Raw genomic sequence first — 21,330 nt, 5'->3', positions numbered from 1 at the left:
AGAACTGGTCTGAAGGAATTCTCCTTCTTTGGTACAATGAAGAGATTTGAATAAAACCCCAGTCCCTGTTCCAGAACTGGAACTGGCATAATTACTCCAGCCAACTCTAGATCTGAAACACATTTCAGAAATGCTTGAGCCTTCGCTGGGTTTACTGGGACACGGGAAAGAAAAAATCTCTTTGCAGGAGGCCTTATCTTGAAGCCAATTCTGTACCCTTCTGAAACAATGTTCTGAATCCAAAGATTGTGAACGGAATTGATCCAAATTTCTTTGAAAAAACGTAATCTGTCCCCTACCAGCTGAGCTGGAATGAGGGCCGCACCTTCATGTGGACTTAGGAGCTGGCTTTGATTTTCTAAAAGGCTTGGATTTATTCCAGACTGGAGATGGTTTCCAAACTGATACCGCTCCTGTGGGTGAAGGATCAGGCTTTTGTTCCTTATTGTGACGAAAGGAACGAAAACGATTATTAGACCTAAATTTACCTTTAGATTTTTTATCCTGTGGTAAAAAAGTTCCTTTCCCTCCAGTAACAGTTGAGATAATAGAATCCAACTGAGAACCAAACAATTTATTACCCTGGAAAGAAAGGGAAAGCAGAGTAGACTTAGAAGACATATCAGCATTCCAAGTTTTAAGCCATAAAGCTCTTCTAGCTAAAATAGCTAGAGACATATACCTGACATCAACTCTAATGATATCAAAGATGGCATCACAAATAAAATTATTAGCATGTTGAAGAAGAATAATAATGCTATGAGAATTATGATCTGTTACTTGTTGCGCTAAAGCTTCTAACCAAAAAGTTGAAGCTGCAGCAACATCCGCTAAAGATATAGCAGGTCTAAGAAGATTACCTGAACACAAGTAAGCTTTTCTTAGAAAGGATTCAATTTTCCTATCTAAAGGATCCTTAAAGGAAGTACCATCTGCCGTAGGAATAGTAGTACGCTTAGCAAGAGTAGAGACAGCCCCATCAACCTTAGGGATTTTGTCCCAAAACTCTAATCTGTCAGATGGCACAGGATATAATTGCTTAAAACGTTTAGAAGGAGTAAATGAATTACCCAAATTATTCCATTCCCTGGAAATTACTTCAGAAATAGCACTAGGGACAGGAAAAACTTCTGGAATAACTACAGGAGATTTAAAAACCTTATCTAAAAGTTTAGATTTAGTATCAAGAGGACCAGAATCCTCAATTTCTAATGCAATTAGGACTTCTTTAAGTAAAGAACGAATAAATTCCATTTTAAATAAATATGAAGATTTATCAGCATCAACCTCTGAGACAGAATCCTCTGAACCAGAAGAACCATTATCAGAATCAGAATGATGATGTTCATTTAAAAATTCATCTGAAAAATGAGAAGTTTTAAAAGACTTTTTACGTTTACTAGAAGGAGGAATAACAGACATAGCCTTCTTAATGGATTTAGAAACAAAATCTCTTATGTTATCAGGAACACTCTGAGTATTAGATGTTGACGGAACAGCAACAGGTAATGTAACAGTACTAAAGGAAATATTATCTGCATTAACAAGTTTGTCATGACAAACAGTACAAACAACAGCTGGAGGAACAGATACCATAAGTTTACAGCAGATACACTTAGCTTTGGTAGCTCCAGCACCAGGCAGCGATTTTCCAGAAGTATCTTCTGACTCAGTTTCAACGTGGGACATCTTGCAATATGTAATAGAAAAAACAACATATAAAGCAAAATTGATCAAATTCCTTAAATGACAGTTTCAGGAATGGGAAAAAAATGCCAGTGAACAAGCTTCTAGCAACCAGAAGCAATAAATAATGAGACTTAAATAATGTGGAGACAATAGTGACGCCCATATTTTTGTAGCGCCAAAAATGACGCCCACATTATTTGGCGCCTAAATGCTTTTGGCGCCAAAAATGACGCCACATCCGGAACGCCGACACTTTTGGCGCAAAAGAACGTCAAAAATGACGCAACTTCCGGCGACACGTATGACGCCGGAAACAGAAAAAAAAATTTGCGCCAAGAATGACGCAATAAAATGAAGCATTTTCAGCCCCCGCGAGCCTAACAGCCCACAGGGAAAAAGTCAAATTTTAAGGTAAGAAAAAAATTGATTTATTCATATGCATTATCCCAAATATGAAACTTACTGTCTGAAATAAGGAATGTTGAACATCCTGAGTCAAGGCAAATAAATGTTTGAATACATATATTTAGAACTTTGTAAAAAAGTGCCCAACCATAGCTTAGAGTGTCACAGAAAATAAGACTTACTTACCCCAGGACACTCATCTACATGTTGTAGAAGGCCAAACCAGTACTGAAACGAAAATCAGCAGAGGTAATGGTATATAAATAAGAGTATATCGTCGATCTGAAAAGGGAGGTAAGAGATGAATCTCTACGACCGATAACAGAGAACCTATGAAATAGACCCCGTAGAAGGAGATCATTGAATTCAAATAGGCAATACTCTCCTCACATCCCTCTGACATTCACTGCACGCTGAGAGGAAAACCGGGCTCCAACCTGCTGCGGAGCGCATATCAACGTAGAATCTAGCACAAACTTACTTCACCACCTCCATAGGAGGCAAAGTTTGTAAAACTGATTTGTGGGTGTGGTGAGGGGTGTATTTATAGGCATTTTGAGGTTTGGGAAACTTTGCCCCTCCTGGTAGGAATGTATATCCCATACGTCACTAGCTCATGGACTCTTGCTAATTACATGAAAGAAATCATGTGCTTTTATACAAAAAAATCATAACCACCAAAGAAAGGGTGGGTCTCATGGACTCTTGCCACTATGAAAGAAATTAATTTATCAGGTAAGTTCTTACATAAATTATGTTTTCTTTCATGTAAGTGGCATGAGCTAGTGACGTATGGGATATAATACCCAAGAGGTGGAAATCCACAGAGTCACTAGAAAGGGAGGGATAAAAATAAAAACCGCTATTTACGCTGAAAAAATTAAATCCAAATAATAATTAAGTTTTCTTAAATTTAAAAAAACTCAAATCATAGGCAAAGGAATTAAACTGAGGCAGCTGCCTGAAGAACTTTTCTGCCAAAGACTGCTTCTGAAGAAGCAAATACATCAAAATGGTAAAATTTAGTAAAATGTGTGCAAAGACCAAGTTGCTGCTTTGCAAATCTGATCAACTGATGCTTGATTCTTGAAAACCCAAGATATAGCGACTGATCTAGTAGAACGAGCTGTAATATGCTGAGGTGAATACTGCTCCTCCTCCATATAAGCTTTGAAAATCAAAAGCTCCGACCAAGATGCCAAATAAATGGCAGAAGCTTTCAGAGTTTTTCTGCAACCAGAAAAAATAACAAATAGACTAGAAGTCTTACTGAAATCTATGTAGTTTCAACATAATATTGTAAAATTCTTACCACATTCAAAGAATGTAAAGACCCCTTAGGAGTATTCCTAGGGATAGGACACAAAGAAGAAACAATATCTCCATTAAGGTTGATAAAAATTCACAACCTAATGCAAAAAAATGTAAGACATATCTCACAAAACAGCTTATCTTGATGAAAATCAGATAAGGAGACTTACAAGAGAGAGAACAGACAATTCAGAAACTCTTCTAGCAGAAGCGAAAACCGAAGAAATAACACTTTCCAAGGAAGTAGATAAATAACCAGAGAATGCATAGGCTCCAAAGGAAAAACCCGCAAAAACTTAAAAACCAAAATTGAGACTCCAAGGAGGAAAATTGATTTGGCTTGATACAAAACAAAACGTGAACCAAACAAAAACCTGAATTCAGATCATCCTGAAGAAACTGTAAAATCCTAGGAATTCAAAAGAATGCCAAGAATAATCATGAGTGGAAAACCATGAAATATAGGATTTCCAAAACCTAAATTAAAATTTCCTTGAAACAGATTTATAAACCTGTATCATAGAGAAAAAATAACCGAGTCATAAAAACTTCTATGAATAAAAACTAAGTGTTTAAATACTATGCCTTCAAATTTAGAAATTTGAGATCCTATGAAAAACTGGGCCTTGAGACAAAAAAGGTCTAGTCTTATAAAAAGAGACCAAAGCTGGCAACTGGACATTTGGACAAAGTCCGCATACTAAAACCTGAAAAGCCATGCTGGTGCTATCAGAAACACATAAGATTGTTCCATTATGATCTTGGAGATCACCCTTTGGAAGAAGAACCAGAGACGGAAAAAAGAAAGCAGGTTGAGAAAACAGAGAACTGCTAAAGCATTCATCATTTCCGCCTGAAAATCACCAAACCTGGAAAAGGTATCTGAAAATTGCTGTTCAGGCGAGAGGCCAACAGATCTATTTCTAGAAGACCCCACATCTGTACAGGTTGAAAGAAAAAAAACACAACTGGATGGAGAAACCACTCCCCTGGATGAATAAAATGATGGCTGAAATAATCCACTTCCCAATTGTCTACACCTGAGATATGAATCACAGAGTCTTGACAAGAGTTGGATACTGCCCAAGAAAATATCAAAGATACTTCTTTCATCGCTAAAGGACTGCAAGTCCCACTTGATGATTGACATATGCCACTGACTGTGACCTTGTCTGATTGAAAACAAAAGTAAAGTTCTCTCTTCAAATAGAGGCCAAGCCTGAAGAGCTCTAAAAATAGCACAGAGTTCTAAATATTGATTGGAAACCTTGCCTCTTGAGGATTCCAAACCCCTTGTGCTATCAGAGAACCCCAGACAGCTCCCCAACCTGAAAGACTTGCATCTTTTGTGATCACAATCCAGGAAGGACGAACAAAGAAGGCCCCTTTAAACAATAAGGTGATGGTTAAACCACCAAATCAGAAAAAGCCGAGTGTTGGGATTAAAATATATCAACTGTGATAACGGAATATAATCCCTGCACCACTGGTGCAACATGCAAAATCTGTAGAGGTTTCATATGAAAATGAGCAAAGGAGATTGCGTCCGATGCAGCGATCATAAGACCTTAAACTTCCATGCACATAATCACTGAAGAGAATTAGAGAGACTGAAGGTTTAGACAAGCTAAAACCAATTTCATTTGTCTCTTGTCTGTTAAAGAAAGAGTCATGGACACTGAATCTATCTTGGAAACTTAAGGTGGTGACCTTGTCTGAAGAATCAAGAAACTCTTAGGTAAATCTATCCTCCAACCAAATACTTGAACAAACAACAGTTGTTTCGTGTGAGATTCAGCTAAAAGAAAAAAACTGAACTAGTACCAAGACATTGTCCAAAAACACTGCAATACCTTACCCTCTGATTACAGAAAGAAGAACACCAAGAACCTTTGAGAAAAATCTTGGTGCTGTTGCAAGGCCAAATGGAAAAGCTACAAATTGGTAATGCTTGTCTAGAAAAAAGAATCTCAGAAAACAATAGTGGTCTGGATGAATCAAAAAGTGAAAATAAGCGACCTGTAAGTCTATAGTGGACAATAAATAACCTTACTAAACAAAAGGTAGAATAGTCCTTATAGTCACCATCTCGAAGGTTGGGACTCTTATAAAACAATTAAAAGTTTTCAGATCCAGGATTGGATCTGAAAAAAAAAAAAAATCTTCCCTCTTAGGTAAAATTAATAGATTGAAAATTGAAATCCAATCCCTGTTCCTGCTGAGGAACTGGTACAATTACCCTTGAAAACTCTAGTTCTGAAACATTTCAGAAAAGCCTGAGCCTTTACTGGGTTTGTTGCCACATGAGAAAGAATCTTCCCAAGGAAGGTCTCATTCTAAAATCTATTCAAAACCCTTGAGAAACAATATTCTATTGATTTTTGACTGAACTTGTCCAAATGTCTTGAAATAACTTAATCTGCCCCCCTCCACACCAGAAGAACTGGTTTGAGTGCCGTACCTACATACAGACTTAAAGGCTAAACTTGGTTTCGTATAAGGCTTGGAATTATTTCAATTCGTAGATAGTCTCTAATTAGAGCCAGAAGTCTTAGAGAAAAGAGTTTTGTTCTCTATTCTGACAAAAGGAATGAAAACAAATAACTCCCTTATCCCCAGATATAATGGAGATAATCCAATCCAATTGAGAACCAAACAAATTATTACCCTGAAAAGATAGAGATAATTTATATTTAGGCACCATGTCAGAATTTCAAGATTCAAACCATAAAGCTCTTCTAAAAAGAATAGCTAAAAAAGAAAATGTATGCTTACCTGATAAATTTATTGACACGGTGAGTCCATGGATCATCATAATTACTATTGGGAATATCACACCTGACCAGCAGGAGGAGGCAAAGAGCACCACAGCAAATCTGTTAAATACCACTCCCTTACCCACAACACCCAGTCATTCGACCAAAGGGAAAGGAGAAAGGAAGTAATATAAGGTGCAGAGGTGCCTGAGGTTTATATAAAAATAAACTGTCTGAAAATACAGGACGGGCCGTTGACTCACAGTGTCAAGAAATAAATACAATTTATCAGGTAAGCATAAATTTTCTTTCTAATGACACGGTGAGTACATGGATCATCATAATTGCTATTGGGAATCAATACCCAAGCTAGAGGACACAGATGATAAGGGAAGGACAAGACAGTTAGCCTAAACAGAAGGCACCACTGTTTGAAAAACCTTTCCCCAAAAAATAGCCTCGGCTGAAGCAAAAGTCTCAAATTTGTAAAATTTTGAAAAAGTGTGTAAAGATGACCAAGTGGCAGCCTTGCAAATCTGATCTAGACAAGCTCCATTTTTGAAAGCCCAAGTAGAAGAAACAGCCCTCATGGAATGAGCCTTTATTTTCTCAGGAAGCTGCTGACCAGCAGACTCATATACCAAGCGAATAACGCTCCTCAACCAACAAGAAAGAGAAGTAGCCGTAGATTTCTGACCTTTACGCTTCCCAGAAAAACATCAAATAAAGAAGACTGGCGAAAATCCAGATTGTGCAACAAACGTTCCTTATGAGAAGAAGGATTAGGACATAAAGAAGGAACAACAATTTCCTGATTAATATTCTTATCAGAAACAACCTTGGGAAGAAAACCTAATGCAGTATGAAGTACTACCTTATAAGAATGAAAAATAAGAATAGGAGACTCACATTGCAAAGCAGAAAGCTCTGAGACTCTTCGAGCCAAAGAGATAGCAACCAAAAACAAAACCTTCCAGGTTAACAACTAAATATCCAAAGAATGCATAGGCTCAAACAAGGCCTGTTGAAGAACTCTAAGAACTTAATTAAGACTCCAAGGAGGAGTCACAAACTTAACCATAGGCCGGATTCTAACCAAGGCCTGACAAAAGAACTGAACACCAGTCACATCCGCCAGACGTTCGTGCAACAAAATAGATAAAGCAGAAATCTGACCCTTCAGGGTACCAGCAGATAAACCCTTCTCCAGACCCTCCTGGAGAAAAGACAAAATCCTCGGAATCCTGACTCTACTCCAAGAATAGCCTCTGGATTCACACCAGTACAGATATTTAAGCCATATCTTATAATAGATCCTTCTAGTCACAGGCTTACGCACCTGAATCATAGTCTCAATAACCGCCTCAGAGAAACCATGCTTGGAAAGAATCAAACGTTCAATCTCCAAGCAGTCCACTTCAGAGAAACAAGATTTGGATGAAGGAAGGGCCCCTGAAGTAGAAGGTCCTTCCTCAACGGAAGACTTCAAGGTGGGGAGGATGACATCTCCACCAGATCTGCATACCAGCTTGGCATTCTGAGGAGACGCCATAAGATCCATCTCCGGCTGACCCCATTTGAGAATCAAACTGGAAAACACTTCCGGATGAAGTTCCCACTCCCCCGTATGAAAAGTCTGTCTGCTCAAAAAATCTGCTTCCCAATTGTCCACCCCTGGAATGTGGATCGCAGACAGACAACAGTTGTGAGCCTCCACCCACTGCATAATCTTGGCTACCTCTGTCATGGTCAGGGAACTTTGAGTTTCCCCCTGATGATTGATGTAAGCCACTGACGTAATATTGTCTGACTGAAACCTGATAAACTGGGTTGAAGCTAACTGAGGCCAAGCCAGAAGAGCATTTAGGATTGCAGTTATTCCTAGGACATTTATCGGAAGAACCGATTCCTCCCGGGTCCACAGACTGAGCCTTCAGCAAACCCCAGACAGCTCCCCAACCCAGCAGACTGGCACCCGTGGTCACAATGACCCAGGTAGGCCTGCGAAAACAGGTTCCCTGGGAGAGAAGATCCTGAGACAACCACCACGGAAAATGATCTCTCGCAGCCTGATCTAGAACAATCTTTGGAGACAGATCTGTATAATCCCCGTTCCACTGTCTGAGCATGCATAACTGCAAAGGCCTGAGATGGAACTGAGCAAACGGAATGATGTCCATGACAGAAACCATCAGACCAATAACCTCCATACACTGGGCCACTGACGGCCGAGGAGAGGACTGCAGAGCAAGTCAAGAATTGAACATTTTTTATTTCCTTGCGTCTGTCAAAAAAAAAAATCTTCATTTCTAGAAAATCTATAATGGTTTCCAAGAATACCACTCTTGTAGCCGGAATTAAGGAACTTTTTCCTAAATTCACCTTACAACCATGAGAGCGCAGAAGAGACAAAAACCTGGTGTGGGAGCTTGCTTGTTGAAAAGATGGCACCTGAACAAGAATATCGTCCAGATATGGAGCTACTGCAATCTGAGAACTGCCAGTAACGCACCCAGGACCATTGAGAACACCCTGGGAGCAGTTGCAATACAAAAATGAAGAGCTACAAACTAAAAATGCTGGTCTAGAAAAGCAAATTTTAGAAACTTGTGATGTTCCTTGTATCCTTCAGATCTACCATAGTCATGAATTGACCTTCTTGAACCAAAGGAAGAATTGACCGAATAGTTTCCATCTTGAAAGACAGAACTCTGAGAAATTTGTTTACGCACTTGAGATCTAGGATGGATCTGAAAGTTCCCTACTTTTTTGAAACGATAAACAGATTGGAATAGAAACCTAGATCCTGCTCCTGAACTGGAACAGTAACGATCACTCCCATATTGGAAAGATCCTGAACACAACTTAAGAATGCCCTTCTCTTTATCTGGTCTACAGATAACCTGGATAGGAGAAACCTGCACCTGGGAGGAAAAGTCTTGAACTCCAGCTTGTATCCCTGGGATACAATATCTACCACCCAGGGATCTGGAACATCTCGAGCCCATGCTTGAGCGAAAAAAAACAAACAAAAAAAAACAAAAAAAAAAAAAAACACAGCCTGCCCCACACACGATCCAATCCCGGATCGGGGCAGACCCTTCATGCTGACTTTGATCCAGCAGCAGGCTTCTTAGATTGCTTCCCCTTGCTCCAGGACTGATTGGACTTCCAATAGGGCTTGGACTGGTCCTGCTTAGAGGAGGAAGAGGAAGACTTAACAGAGAAGTTACGAAAGGAACAAAAATTACTCCGACAACCCTTCTGTTTATTTCTCTTATCCTGAGGGAGAGAATGCCACTTCCCTCCAGTAATATCAGAAATAATCTCAGCCAAACACAGCCCAAACAAGGTCTTACCCTTGTAAGGATTGGATAAAAGCTTAGATTTAGATGAAACATTCGCAGACCAGGAATTTAGCCATAAACCCCTGTGCGCCAGGACAGCAAAGCCAGAAATCTTTGCTCCCAAGTAAATGACCTGTAAGGAAGCATCTGCAATAAAAGAATTAGCCAATTTCAAAGCCCTAATTCTATCCTGAATCTCCTCAAGAGGAGTATCCTGCTGAATAGAATCAGACAATGCATCCAACCAATATGCAGCCGCACTGGTAATCGTAGCAATACAAACAGCAGGCTGCCATTGGAACCCCTGGTGAACATACATCCTCTTAAGCAAAGCCTCCAACTTTTTATCCATGGGGTCCTTAAAAGAACAGCTATTCTCAATAGGAATAGTGGTCCTCTTAGCCAAAGTAGAAATAGCTCCTACCTTAGGAATCGTCTGCCAAGATTCCTTAATAGAATCCGCAATAGGAAACATCTTCCTAAAAATAGGCGAAGGGGAAAAAAGGAATTTCAGGTTTCTCCCATTCTTGTGTAATAATCTCTAAAACACGATCTGGAACAGGAAAAACCTCTGCCACAGAAGGGACCTCAAAAAACTTATTAAGTTTACTAGCCTTCTTAGGAGTAACTATGACTGTCAAATCGGAGTCATCCAAGGTAGCCAAAACCTCCCTGAGTAACAAACGGAGGTGTTCTAGCTTAAATCTGAAAGAAACAACCTCAGAATCAGCCGAAGGAATTACACTATCAGAATCTGAAATTTTACCCTCAGACGCTACTGAAGTATCTTCTTTCTCAGACCTATGGGAAGAAATAATAGGCATAACTGCAACAGAATCAGAAACCTTATACTTTCTTTTGCACTTCCCCTGCAACGCAGGAAAAGCAGGAAAAACAGACAAAGAATCAGAAACAGCAGAGGAAATGTGAGCAGCCATATCCTGCAAAGAAAAAACAAACAATCTGAGACAAAATGCAGGGCACTGCATGTGAGGAAGTAGATTGGGATGATTGGGGAGAAAGCTGCGGTATAGCTTGAACAGGAGACTCCTGAACAACATTCTCCTTAGAAAAAGAAGGCTCTGAATCAAAAAGCCTATCCCTGTGCTGTAAGGTTCTCTATACAAGAAGAACAGAAAGAGATAGGTGGCTCCACATTAGCATCAAGACATAAATTACAAGTAACTGCTTGTAACTGCTTGCAAGTCCTCTTGGTCCATCTTAAACTAATTAAAAAATGTAATTAAATTTGACAGAAAAAAATGCCCCAAAAAACAAAGGTTACTGTCCCTTTAAATAACGTTACCTAAAACATAAAGAGCCCAAATATAAACCACCCTGAGCCCTTATATAACACCTCTACACCTAAACAAGCCCAACTGAGGTGCTTACACCAGCCTCCTACCAACCGGAGTAGACACAGACTCCCAAATGATCCGGACCTCACTCTCCACAAAACTGCTCCAACTTTGCCCTAGAGCAGCAGCGAAAAAACCTCTCACTTCCACAGAGAAACAAATACTGAGAGGAAGAGCGCGCAACACTCACGCCAAACCAAAACTCCGCCCATCGTTGGTGTCTACCAACCTCCCGGCCGGGAGGAAAGGAAAGAGCGTGACACGCTCCCTAAGTCACACAAACACTAACAAACAGAGCCAAAATAAAAGGAGAGCTAAAACAGCTTCCTAACAGAGCCATCCTCACAGTGCCCCACACAAAAAAACATAAGTACTGCCATAATAAAAAACCTGCACATAAGCAGGATTCAAATCCCCAAATTAACCCCATAAGTGCTAAAAAATTCTGAGCTCCTCCATCAGAAAAATAAAAATAGCACTTACCTCCATCACAGTCTGCCCAGCAGCAGGGCAGCTCACACGTTTGAAAGGCTTCATCCCTCACACAGACCTGTAAAACAGCAAAAAAGAGACCAAGTAAACCTACTTAGACCTTTTAAAATAAGGGCAGCAAAATGCTTAAAAGCCACCACTGCTCTACTGAAGAGACTGACATGGATAATTAATTGAAGGCATAATAGCAGTCATAGCCTTCTTATGGCTGCAGAAGTAACATTTTTATATCTGCAGAACTTTTAGGTACATTAAACTGAGAAAGTAAAAACAGTAAATGTAATTGTACACATAGAAATATTATCAGCATATATTAATATGATAAAATAAGTGCCCATAATTAAGCTGAGGGAATAAAATCACCTTGACAATAATAACACACTTAGCTTTTAGTTGAATTGTATTCAGGCATCTTGGTTTCTACAGAGGCAGGATCAGTTTGAGACATCTCGCAAAATGTAACAAAAAAGAAAAAAACATTTAGACAAAATATCCAATTTCCACAATGTAACAGTTTCAGAAAATAGAAAAAATTCATGATATAATTTTTATAGAAAAAAATAAAATCAAAAGCAAGCATCATAGCTCTCTATAATAAAATGAAAGCAGCGAGCAAAAGAGGGAGAGGCTAAATATGTAAAACTGAGGTGTGAGTGTGGTGGGAGGTGTATTTATAGGCATTATGAGGTTTGGGAAACTTTGCCCCCTGGTAGGAATGTATATCCCATACGTCACTAGCTCATGGACTCATGCCACTTACATGAAATAAAGTATATTGTAGATTTTTTTATTATATGATTTATCATTTTATATTACCATCAAAGTGTTTAATGTCCCTTTAAGGACAATTTTTTCCCCCAGTTTCCGTTTTTGAAAGGACATAGGCCTTTTTGCTCAGTATTCGTTTCACCAGAATTACCCCCTGTAATGCTAGCAGTGTATAACAAAGGTAAAAAAAATAAACTCCAATAAGTCTTAAAGGGACATGAAAATCCAAATTAAACTTGCATGATTCAGAAAAAGCAGGCAATTAAAAAAAAAATGTACTTCTTATTGAGCATGTCCAAGAGTTCCTTAAAAGGGACACTCGTCAAAATAAGCTTATATGATTCAGATGGAGCATACAGTTTTAAAACACTTTCCAATTTACTTCCATTATTACATTTTACACAGACATTTTATATTCACACTTTCTGGGGAAGATCCTAGTGAGCATGTGCACAAGTTTACAGGGTATACGGATACTAGTCTGTGATTGGCTGATGTCTGTCACATGATACGGGTGGGCGAAAAATGGGAGAAAGAAAATGTTTTCAGAAAAAAAAATAATCTACTGCTTATTTGAAATTCATAGTAAGTATTGCATAATCTTTATATTATGTACTTGTTAATTATGCAATTCTACTGCATTGAGTGGTCCTTTAATATACATGTGAATGTGATTGGCTGATGGCTGTCACATGATACAGAAGGCAATAAAATTAAAGGAAACAAATTTGTCAGAAAAAGAAGAAATTTACCATTCATTGAAAATGTAATGTAAGCGCTGTTGTCTTTTTATATTATGTGTTTGTTGCTTATGCAATGCTATCGTGTTTAATTGTCCTTCATTTCACTATATTGATAACCAAAGTTCATGGGTCCAAACAGAGCTTTGAGAAGAGAAGAAAGCGTGAGATTTTTAAAAAAATACAGAATCCACCCAGACAGGCAAGACAAAAGCAAAATCAAAGACAGCGAAAATGAGAAAATGACATAAATATATTAGATAATCGTAGTAAATAGGAATGTCGTTTAAAATTGTATTTTCTATCTGAATCATGAAAGAAAAAAATTGGTTTTAATTTCACTTTAAGTAAATTTTCTGTCCAGCAGCTAGGAATGAGCTCTCATCTGATGATCAATTGCCTACAGTTCTCAAGAAACCTTACTGGAAACCTTAGCATTTTTCTGGGAACCAAATCAGGTTATTCAGTGTCTTAAAAGAGACTGACAATTTGAGGTACATTGTGAAATTTTTAAGTGGTGGGACATCCAGTTGCAGCCATCTTAAAGTGAATGTAAATTTTGATGCTAAAGTGCGCGGTTTTTAAAAATTCGATTAAAAACAGGGGCACTTTAATTCATCAAAATTTACATTTCACTCCTGTTGTGAAAAAAAACATTACCTTTTAAACTTGACAGCAGCTCCAGCTTCCCTGGTTGTCGCAAATGATGGATCGGTCATCCTCCAATCACGGCTTCCCCCCGAGGGAATCAGTGTCTGATTCAAAGCCGTGATTGGAGGAAGCCAGATTCCTCATTTTAGACCCAGGAAGAGGCTTTGTGATGGGCGGAGGAAGCTGGAGCGGCTGTCAAATTTAAAAGGTAATTTTTTCACAACACGAGTGAAATGTAAATTTTGATGAATTAAAGTGCCCCTGTTTTTAATCAAATTTTTAAAAACCGGACACTTTAGCATCAAAATTTACATTCACTTTAAAAGCTGCTAAAAAAATGACACTTAAACTGATATTACGATCCTCGATTTAACTGCCTTTTACCCTATCATCCAGCTCTGAACCTCTTCAATATGGTTACCTGAAGATTTCCTGATTGCAGTGAGCTATCGATTGCTTTGATTGGATCTCACAAAAAAGAGAAGTTAAAGGCTGGAGAGGGGCCTTTATTCTATAGACTTTTGCCTTGAGTTACTGCTGAAACTACAATCCTTGTGACAATCCACAACCTGTAGACTATAATTCACTAGGAAGGGGCACTATTATACTATATTTATTGATGCTGTTTATGGGAGGATTGTATGTAATACATAGTTTGATGGCATTGGACTGTGGCAGAGAATTGAAATGTAGTGTGCCTATATCTAAGTATCTGTCCGGATAGAGGGAACACAAACTGCCCTTTTTTTAAGCAAAATGCACCTACCATGCCACAAATCAAACAGGAACCAACACAATGCTATTGTGTAATGGAGGGGGATGTTAATTATTTAAAGCTCTCAATATTCTAGAATGGTACATTTTGATGTATTTCTCCAAAGGGCATTCCCTGCATTTATGGATGTGAAGGAGAGTCAAGCTCAGTACAATATAGTACTGCATGACAGGAACATCTTTTTTTGCATTTACATTCAGTGCTTTGTATTTTAAATTTACTTTAGACTTCATGTCTTGTCCTTAAAGTTGTATTACATTTCAGCTTTACAATTTGTGTAAAATGTAATGGTCAGGAAACCCCCAAAATGTAATTTATGATTCAGATAGAACATACAATTTTAAAACAAGCTTAAAAGAAATGTATTTTTATTATCAAATATGCTTCATTCTCTTATCCTTTGTTGAAGGAACAGCATTGCACTACTAGCAGCTAGCTGAACACATCTAGTTAGCCAATTACAAGAGACAAATGTGTGCAGGCACCAATCACCAGCTAGCTCCTACTAGTGTAGGATATGTGCGTATACATTTTCAACAATGGATACCAAGAAAACAAAGCACATTTGAAATTAGAAGTGATTTTTTTTTTTTTTTTTTAAGTGTCAAATTACATGCTCTGATTCTTGCAAGTTTAATTTTGACTTTCCTATCCCTTTTACAAATTAGGATTATGCTCTGTATAACAATTTCTGTGTATCTTTAACAAATTGCATTAAACTTAGTAGTTTTTCTACATGAAATCAGCCCACTTTTGGAAACGGTCCTGCTTAGTAGGGGAATTTCCTGGCTGTTTCCGATTATCTCAAACAACACTCATATTCTCTAATGATGTTACACCTGCAGGACTCACTGATTTATCTCACAATACACTTATTCAACTGACGGGAAAGTAATGTATACTAAACTAGGAGGCAAATGCAGGTTATAATGTAGTGAAACCATTTTAGTTCAATTTGTATTTGCTGCAAACTGAGTATTTAGATTAGTGACAGCTGCTCCCCTGTTAACCTCAATCCCCTCTGTGAGATTCTGTATCCCAGAGATCTTTATTACTTTCTAGAGGAGGCAGCTCTCATCTCTCTGGGACTTCCAGGGTCTGCCTTTTTTTTTTGGTGCGTGTGTTCTGCCACTGTGAAGTCTGCACTATTATTTCTCTCCAGGCTGTGGTATGGAGAAGCCATTGATTGAAATAACTTAAAAATAAATAAAAACTAATTATGCTTACCCGATATTTTCCTTTATATCTGTATGAGGAGAGTCCATGGCTTCATTCCTTACTTGTGGGAATACAGAACCTGGCCACCAGGAGTAGGCAAAGACACCCCAGCCAAAAGGCTTAAATATCTCCCCCACTCCCCTCATCCCCCAGTCATTTTTGCCCAGGGAACAAGGAACAGTAGGAGAAATATCAGAGTGTAAATAGTGCCAAGAGAACAAAAAAAAAAATAGTCCGCCCAACGGAGAAAAATGGGCAGGGGCCGTGGACTCTCCTTATACAGATGGAAAGGAAATTATCAGGTAAGCATAACTTATGGTTTCCAATCTTCCATTCCTTACTTGTGGGGAATATTCTCTTGAACCAAGGGCAGAATGGACCTTATCTCCATCTTGAACGATGGGACAGACAGGAACTTGTTTAAGCACTTTAGGTCCAGAATCGTGCAAAAGATACTCTCCTTCTTTGGGACCACAAAAAGGTTGGAGTAGTACCCCAGACCTCTCTCTGCTAAAGGTACCGGCACAATTACTCCAAGATCCTTCACGCACCCTAGAAAAGCTTCTCATTTTTCTGGTCTTGAAGACAGGTTTGATAAGAGGAATCTGCCCCTGGGTGGATGAGAGTTGAAACCTATCCTGTAACCCTGAGCAATGACCTCCAGAACCCAAGGGTTTTGTACGTCCCCCCAGCCAAGCCTCCACAAAGAGAGATAGTCTGCCCCCAACGTGATCCAGCGACGGATCGGGGGACGCCCCTACATGCCGATTTTGTTTTGGCAGGCTTCTTGTTCTGCTTGGATTCATCAGGCTTTGCGGGGGGCTGCTGGGGTTGGGATTTATCCGAACAAAAGGGACGAAAATTAGGACCCTGTCCTTTAGGTTTATTTTTCTTATCCTGCGATAGAAAGGCACCTTTGCCCCCAGTGACAGTGGATATGATTGAGTCCAGGCCTGGACCAAAAATAATCTTCCCCTTAAAAGGAAGGGAAAGTAGTCTAGAGTTTGAAGTCATGTCTGCAGACCAATAATTTAGCCAGAGTGCCCTACGGCTAGAACAGAAAAACCTGATGTCTTGGCATTCAGGTGAATGATCTGCCTATTTGCATCACAGATAAAATAATTAGCTACCCTGAAGGCCCTAATTCTTTCCTGGATCTCCTCAAGGGGAGTTTCCACCTCAATCATCTCCAATAGAAAAAGTCGCACCAATATTTAGCAGCTCCAGCCACCGCAGCAACTGCCGCTGCAGGTTGAAACAAATACCCAATGTGCTGAAACATCTTTAACAGTTTCTAGCTTCTTATCCATGGGATCCTTAAATGACAAACTATCATCAAGCGGGATAGTAGTGCGGTTAGCGAGTGTGGAGATAGTTTCATCCACCTTAGGGACGGAACCCCACAATTCCAATTGCGAGTCCAGAACCGGGAACAATTTTTTAAAGGAAGAAGGGGAAAAAGAATATCCAAGTCTCTCCCATTCATTCTTAATAATGTTTGCCATCTTTCCAGGAACCGGGAAAGTCTGTGGCACCACCCTGTCGTCATAAACCTTATCAAGTTTAAGAATAAAAGGTTCCTTGGGTAATTTAAGTTTTGGAACCTCTAAATAGCCAACACTTCCTTTAACAAAAAGCGTAAATGCTCGATTCTAAATCTAAAGTCTGGTTCCTCCGCAGCCGGAGGTTAAGAGGCAGCAGATTCGACCCAGAAAAAGCATCTTCTGAAGTATCAGAGGCATCCTCATCAGCGGATAATCTAGTATCAGATAAATCCAACAAATTAGTAGATGACCCCTGGGAAGGATAGCAATATTTAACCTTGCGCTTAGCAGGGCAAGGTAAAGCACTGAAGGACACAGACACTGCCGTTTGTAGTTGTTCAGTTAAGTCTGGCGGTAAGAGGGCCCCTCCCGAAGGAGGATTATTAGTGCAATGAGAAGCTGCATGTGTATTGGGAGATGACTGCAGGGAACGCACCTCACGGGACGGAGACCCCTCAGAGGTGGACGGCTCAGTGGTACTAAACATCTTGGGTTTCTTAGATATAAGTACTTTATCAAGGCATGTGGAACATAATCGGGTATACCATAGCCTCCTCACAATAAAAACAGGTATTCGGTTTAGGTAAAGAGGGAGTACCCTCTAACGTATCAGAGTCCTCCATAGCTTGCGCTCTTAAGATGGACTATAGAAAAAGTTAAATGGCACCTTTATACCCCCAATGGCTGGGGCACTCACCACCTCCTATGACCCAGGCCCCACAGAGAAACTGCTTTGTCTCCTGTAAAGAGGAAATCATGAGACCACACCCGGTCACGTGGTGTGCCATGCAGGACCGCCCCTGCTCCTGGAAAAAGCACGCCAATCCTAACAGGCCACACAGATATCCAAACTGAAAGTAAACCTGACTGTTCCAACATCTGCCAGAGCCTCACATCACACATGTCGCAGCATAAAAACATAATAAAGCAAATTATGCATAAATCCTCCCTGTTCAATAATCCCCTTCCGGAGATATTAACCTTTGATTCCATACAGATAAAAGGAGTCACACTGTGACCCTGTCTTCTTGTTTTATCATGAGTATAAAATGAAACGATCTTACCGGAATCACTGCCGTGGAACAGACACACAGCCTCTCAAGTTTGACAGTCTTGTAGCATCGCACCTGACATGGACTTGAATGATAGAAGCAGGCAGTGAAACTCATCAACACTGATTGCTTAGGAGTAGTTAATACTAGTCTGGATGGTTTCACAGAAAGACTCTCCCTGCATCTCCAAACCCTAACATTCGTCAATGCTCTCACTGAGAGGCTGACAAGACTACTTAAAACTCCAGTCCCATACCGAAGAGTACTACCCTCCATAAGAGACTACTCTGACACTTCTCTGCCATCCTGCTGTGACGAAAGGCAAAGAAGGACTGGGGGATGAGGGGAGTGGGGGAGGTATTTAAGCCTTTGGCTGGGGTATCTTTGCCTCCTCCTGGTGGCCAGGTTCTGTATTCCCACAAGTAAGGAATGAAGCCGTGGACTCTACTCATATTAAGATGAAAAAAAAAGTATAGACTTGAAACTATCAAAAGGTCATTAGATTAAGTCAAAAGCTAAATTTGGTAGCCACTAGTTAACTGCCAAAGTTCAGAACAATTACATTTTTTGTTTCTAGGTTATTGAACATTGAAAATTTTTAAGTTTAAAGTGAAGGTAAACTTTGATGAATGAAAGCCCATTTTCTAAAAAATACTATTAAAAACAGTGGCACTTTCATTCATCAAAGTTTAGAAAGCAGCCGTTTTGATTAAAAACTTACCTTTGTTTTTTTCACAGCCAGAGCTGCTTTCCAAACTTTGATGAATGAAAGTGCCCCTGTTTTTAATAGTATTTTTTTTAAAAACGGGCTTTCATTCATCAAAGTTTGCCTTCACTTTAAACACACACATTCACTAAAATCCTTATAAAAATAGACCATTCCTCAACAGTTCCTCTATTTAGCTAGATACCATACACACAATCACTTGTGCAACTATACATGGAATCTTAAAACAATGTTATTCCCTAATTTAAATAAAAAAGTACTTACAAGCTGTAAATATAACCAACAGTAGAATGGCAAGTGGTGCAAGTTTACACGAGTTCCCCGATTTATGCAAAAATATCTCCATGCAGTAACTTGGCTCGAAGCTTCCTGCAGGACAGAACGCGTCTTCTGGACATTCTATGGGGCTTATGTCTGGACTCTGTGAGAAATAAAACAAGTAATACATCACAACACCAGATATTTTATGTCAGATCCCTTCTTACAATATAAGTTGTAGTAAATAAAAGATACCATTTCACTCATGTAGACAAAGTGGACTAATTGTCTGTTACAAAAACTCACACACCTTTACTTTATTGAGCACGTTTTGATGTAACAGATCCAACACTGTGACTGAAAGGCTATAAAGTGATGTCATTGGTAACGTCATGTGATCATTTATGTCATATAACATGTCACTTCATTAATGATTCTGGGTATGAAGATATCAATGAAGCCTGTGCAGGGTTTAAAATGACTTCTCTGGCTTCTATACAATTGAGTGAGCATATTAATTCAACTATTTGCTGGCATTTGAGTGTGATTATGGATTTGTTTTTACTCCATGGAGATAGAAAGTGTATTTTTTTTTCAATGAAAATCAATATATTTTAGTAATCTGAGTAGTGAGTGTAATTCTCAGAGCTGGGTGTAAAATAAAATCTGAGTAGTGAGTGTTATTCTCAGAGCTGGGTGTAAAATAAAATCTGAGTAGTGAGTGTTATTCTCAGAGCTGGGTGTAAAATAAAATCAGTAGTGAGTGTTATTCTCAGAGCTGGGTGTAAAATAAAATCTGAGTAGTGAGTGTTATTCTCAGAGCTGGGTGTAAAATAAAATCAGTAGTGAGTGTTATTCTCAGAGCTGGGAGTAAAATAAAATCTGAGTAGTGAGTGTTATTCTCAGAGCTGGGTGTAAAATAAAATCAGTAGTGAGTGTTATTCTCAGAGCTGGGTGTAAAATAAAATCTGAGTAGTGAGTGTTATTCTCAGAGCTGGGTGTAAAATAAAATCAGTAGTGAGTGTTATTCTCAGAGCTGGGTGTAAAATAAAATCTGAGTAGTGAGTGTTATTCTCAGAGCTGGGTGTAAAATAAAATCTGAGTAGTGAGTGTTATTCTCAGAGCTGGGTGTAAAATAAAATCTGAGTAGTGAGTGTTATTCTCAGAGCTGGGTGTAAAATAAAATCTGAGTAGTGAGTGTTATTCTCAGAGCTGGGTGTAAAATAAAATCTGAGTAGTGAGTGTTATTCTCAGAGCTGGGTGTAAAATAAAATCTGAGTAGTGAGTGTTATTCTCAGAGCTGGGTGTAAAATAAAATCTGAGTAGTGAGTGTTATTCTCAGAGCTGGGTGTAAAATAAAATCTGAGTAGTGAGTGTTATTCTCAGAGCTGGGTGTAAAATAAAATCTGAGTAGTGAGTGTTATTCTCAGAGCTGGGTGTAAAATAAAATCTGAGTAGTGAGTGTTATTCTCAGAGCTGGGTGTAAAATAAAATCTGAGTAGTGAGTGTTATTCTCAGAGCTGGGTGTAAAATAAAATCTGAGTAGTGAGTGTTATTCTCAGAGCTGGGTGTAAAATAAAATCTGAGTAGTGAGTGTTATTCTCAGAGCTGGGTGTAAAATAAAATCTGAGTAGTGAGTGTTATTCTCAGAGCTGGGTGTAAAATAAAATCTGAGTAGTGAGTGTTATTCTCAGAGCTGGGTGTAAAATAAAATCTGAGTAGTGAGTGTTATTCTCAGAGCTGGGTGTAAAATAAAATCTGAGTAGTGAGTGTTATTCTCAGAGCTGAGTGTGTAAAATAAAATCTGAGTAGTGAGTGTTATTCTCAGAGCTGGGTGTAAAATAAAATCTGAGTAGTGAGTGTTATTCTCAGAGCTGGGTGTAAAATAAAATCTGAGTAGTGAGTGTTATTCTCAGAGCTGGGTGTAAAATAAAATCTGAGTAGTGAGTGTTATTCTCAGAGCTGGGTGTAAAATAAAATCTGAGTAGTGAGTGTTATTCTCAGAGCTGGGTGTAAAATAAAATCTGAGTAGTGAGTGTTATTCTCAGAGCTGGGTGTAAAATAAAATCTGAGTAGTGAGTGTTATTCTCAGAGCTGGGTGTAAAATAAAATCTGAGTAGTGAGTGTTATTCTCAGAGCTGGGTGTAAAATAAAATCTGAGTAGTGAGTGTTATTCTCAGAGCTGGGTGTAAAATAAAATCTGAGTAGTGAGTGTTATTCTCAGAGCTGGGTGTAAATC

At 39.0% G+C, this 21,330-nt stretch overlaps 1 protein-coding gene across 1 annotated transcript in view; it reads right to left on the bottom strand.

The window, feature by feature from the left end:
• Positions 1-21,330, bottom strand: part of LOC128650344 (cell death abnormality protein 1) — a gene marked incomplete in the record, with an annotated part of 251,222 nt that overhangs the window by 27,075 nt on the left and 202,817 nt on the right. Inside the window, 1 exon segment of the mRNA XM_053704215.1 lies at positions 19,098-19,254. Coding sequence (XP_053560190.1) covers positions 19,098-19,254 — 157 coding nt within the window.

Source organism: Bombina bombina, chromosome 2, assembly GCF_027579735.1.
Source record: "Bombina bombina isolate aBomBom1 chromosome 2, aBomBom1.pri, whole genome shotgun sequence".
Lineage (NCBI taxonomy): Eukaryota > Metazoa > Chordata > Amphibia > Anura > Bombinatoridae > Bombina > Bombina bombina.
The sequence above is the reverse complement of the archived record's forward strand: the minus strand, read 5'-3'. Positions and strand labels throughout refer to the sequence as shown.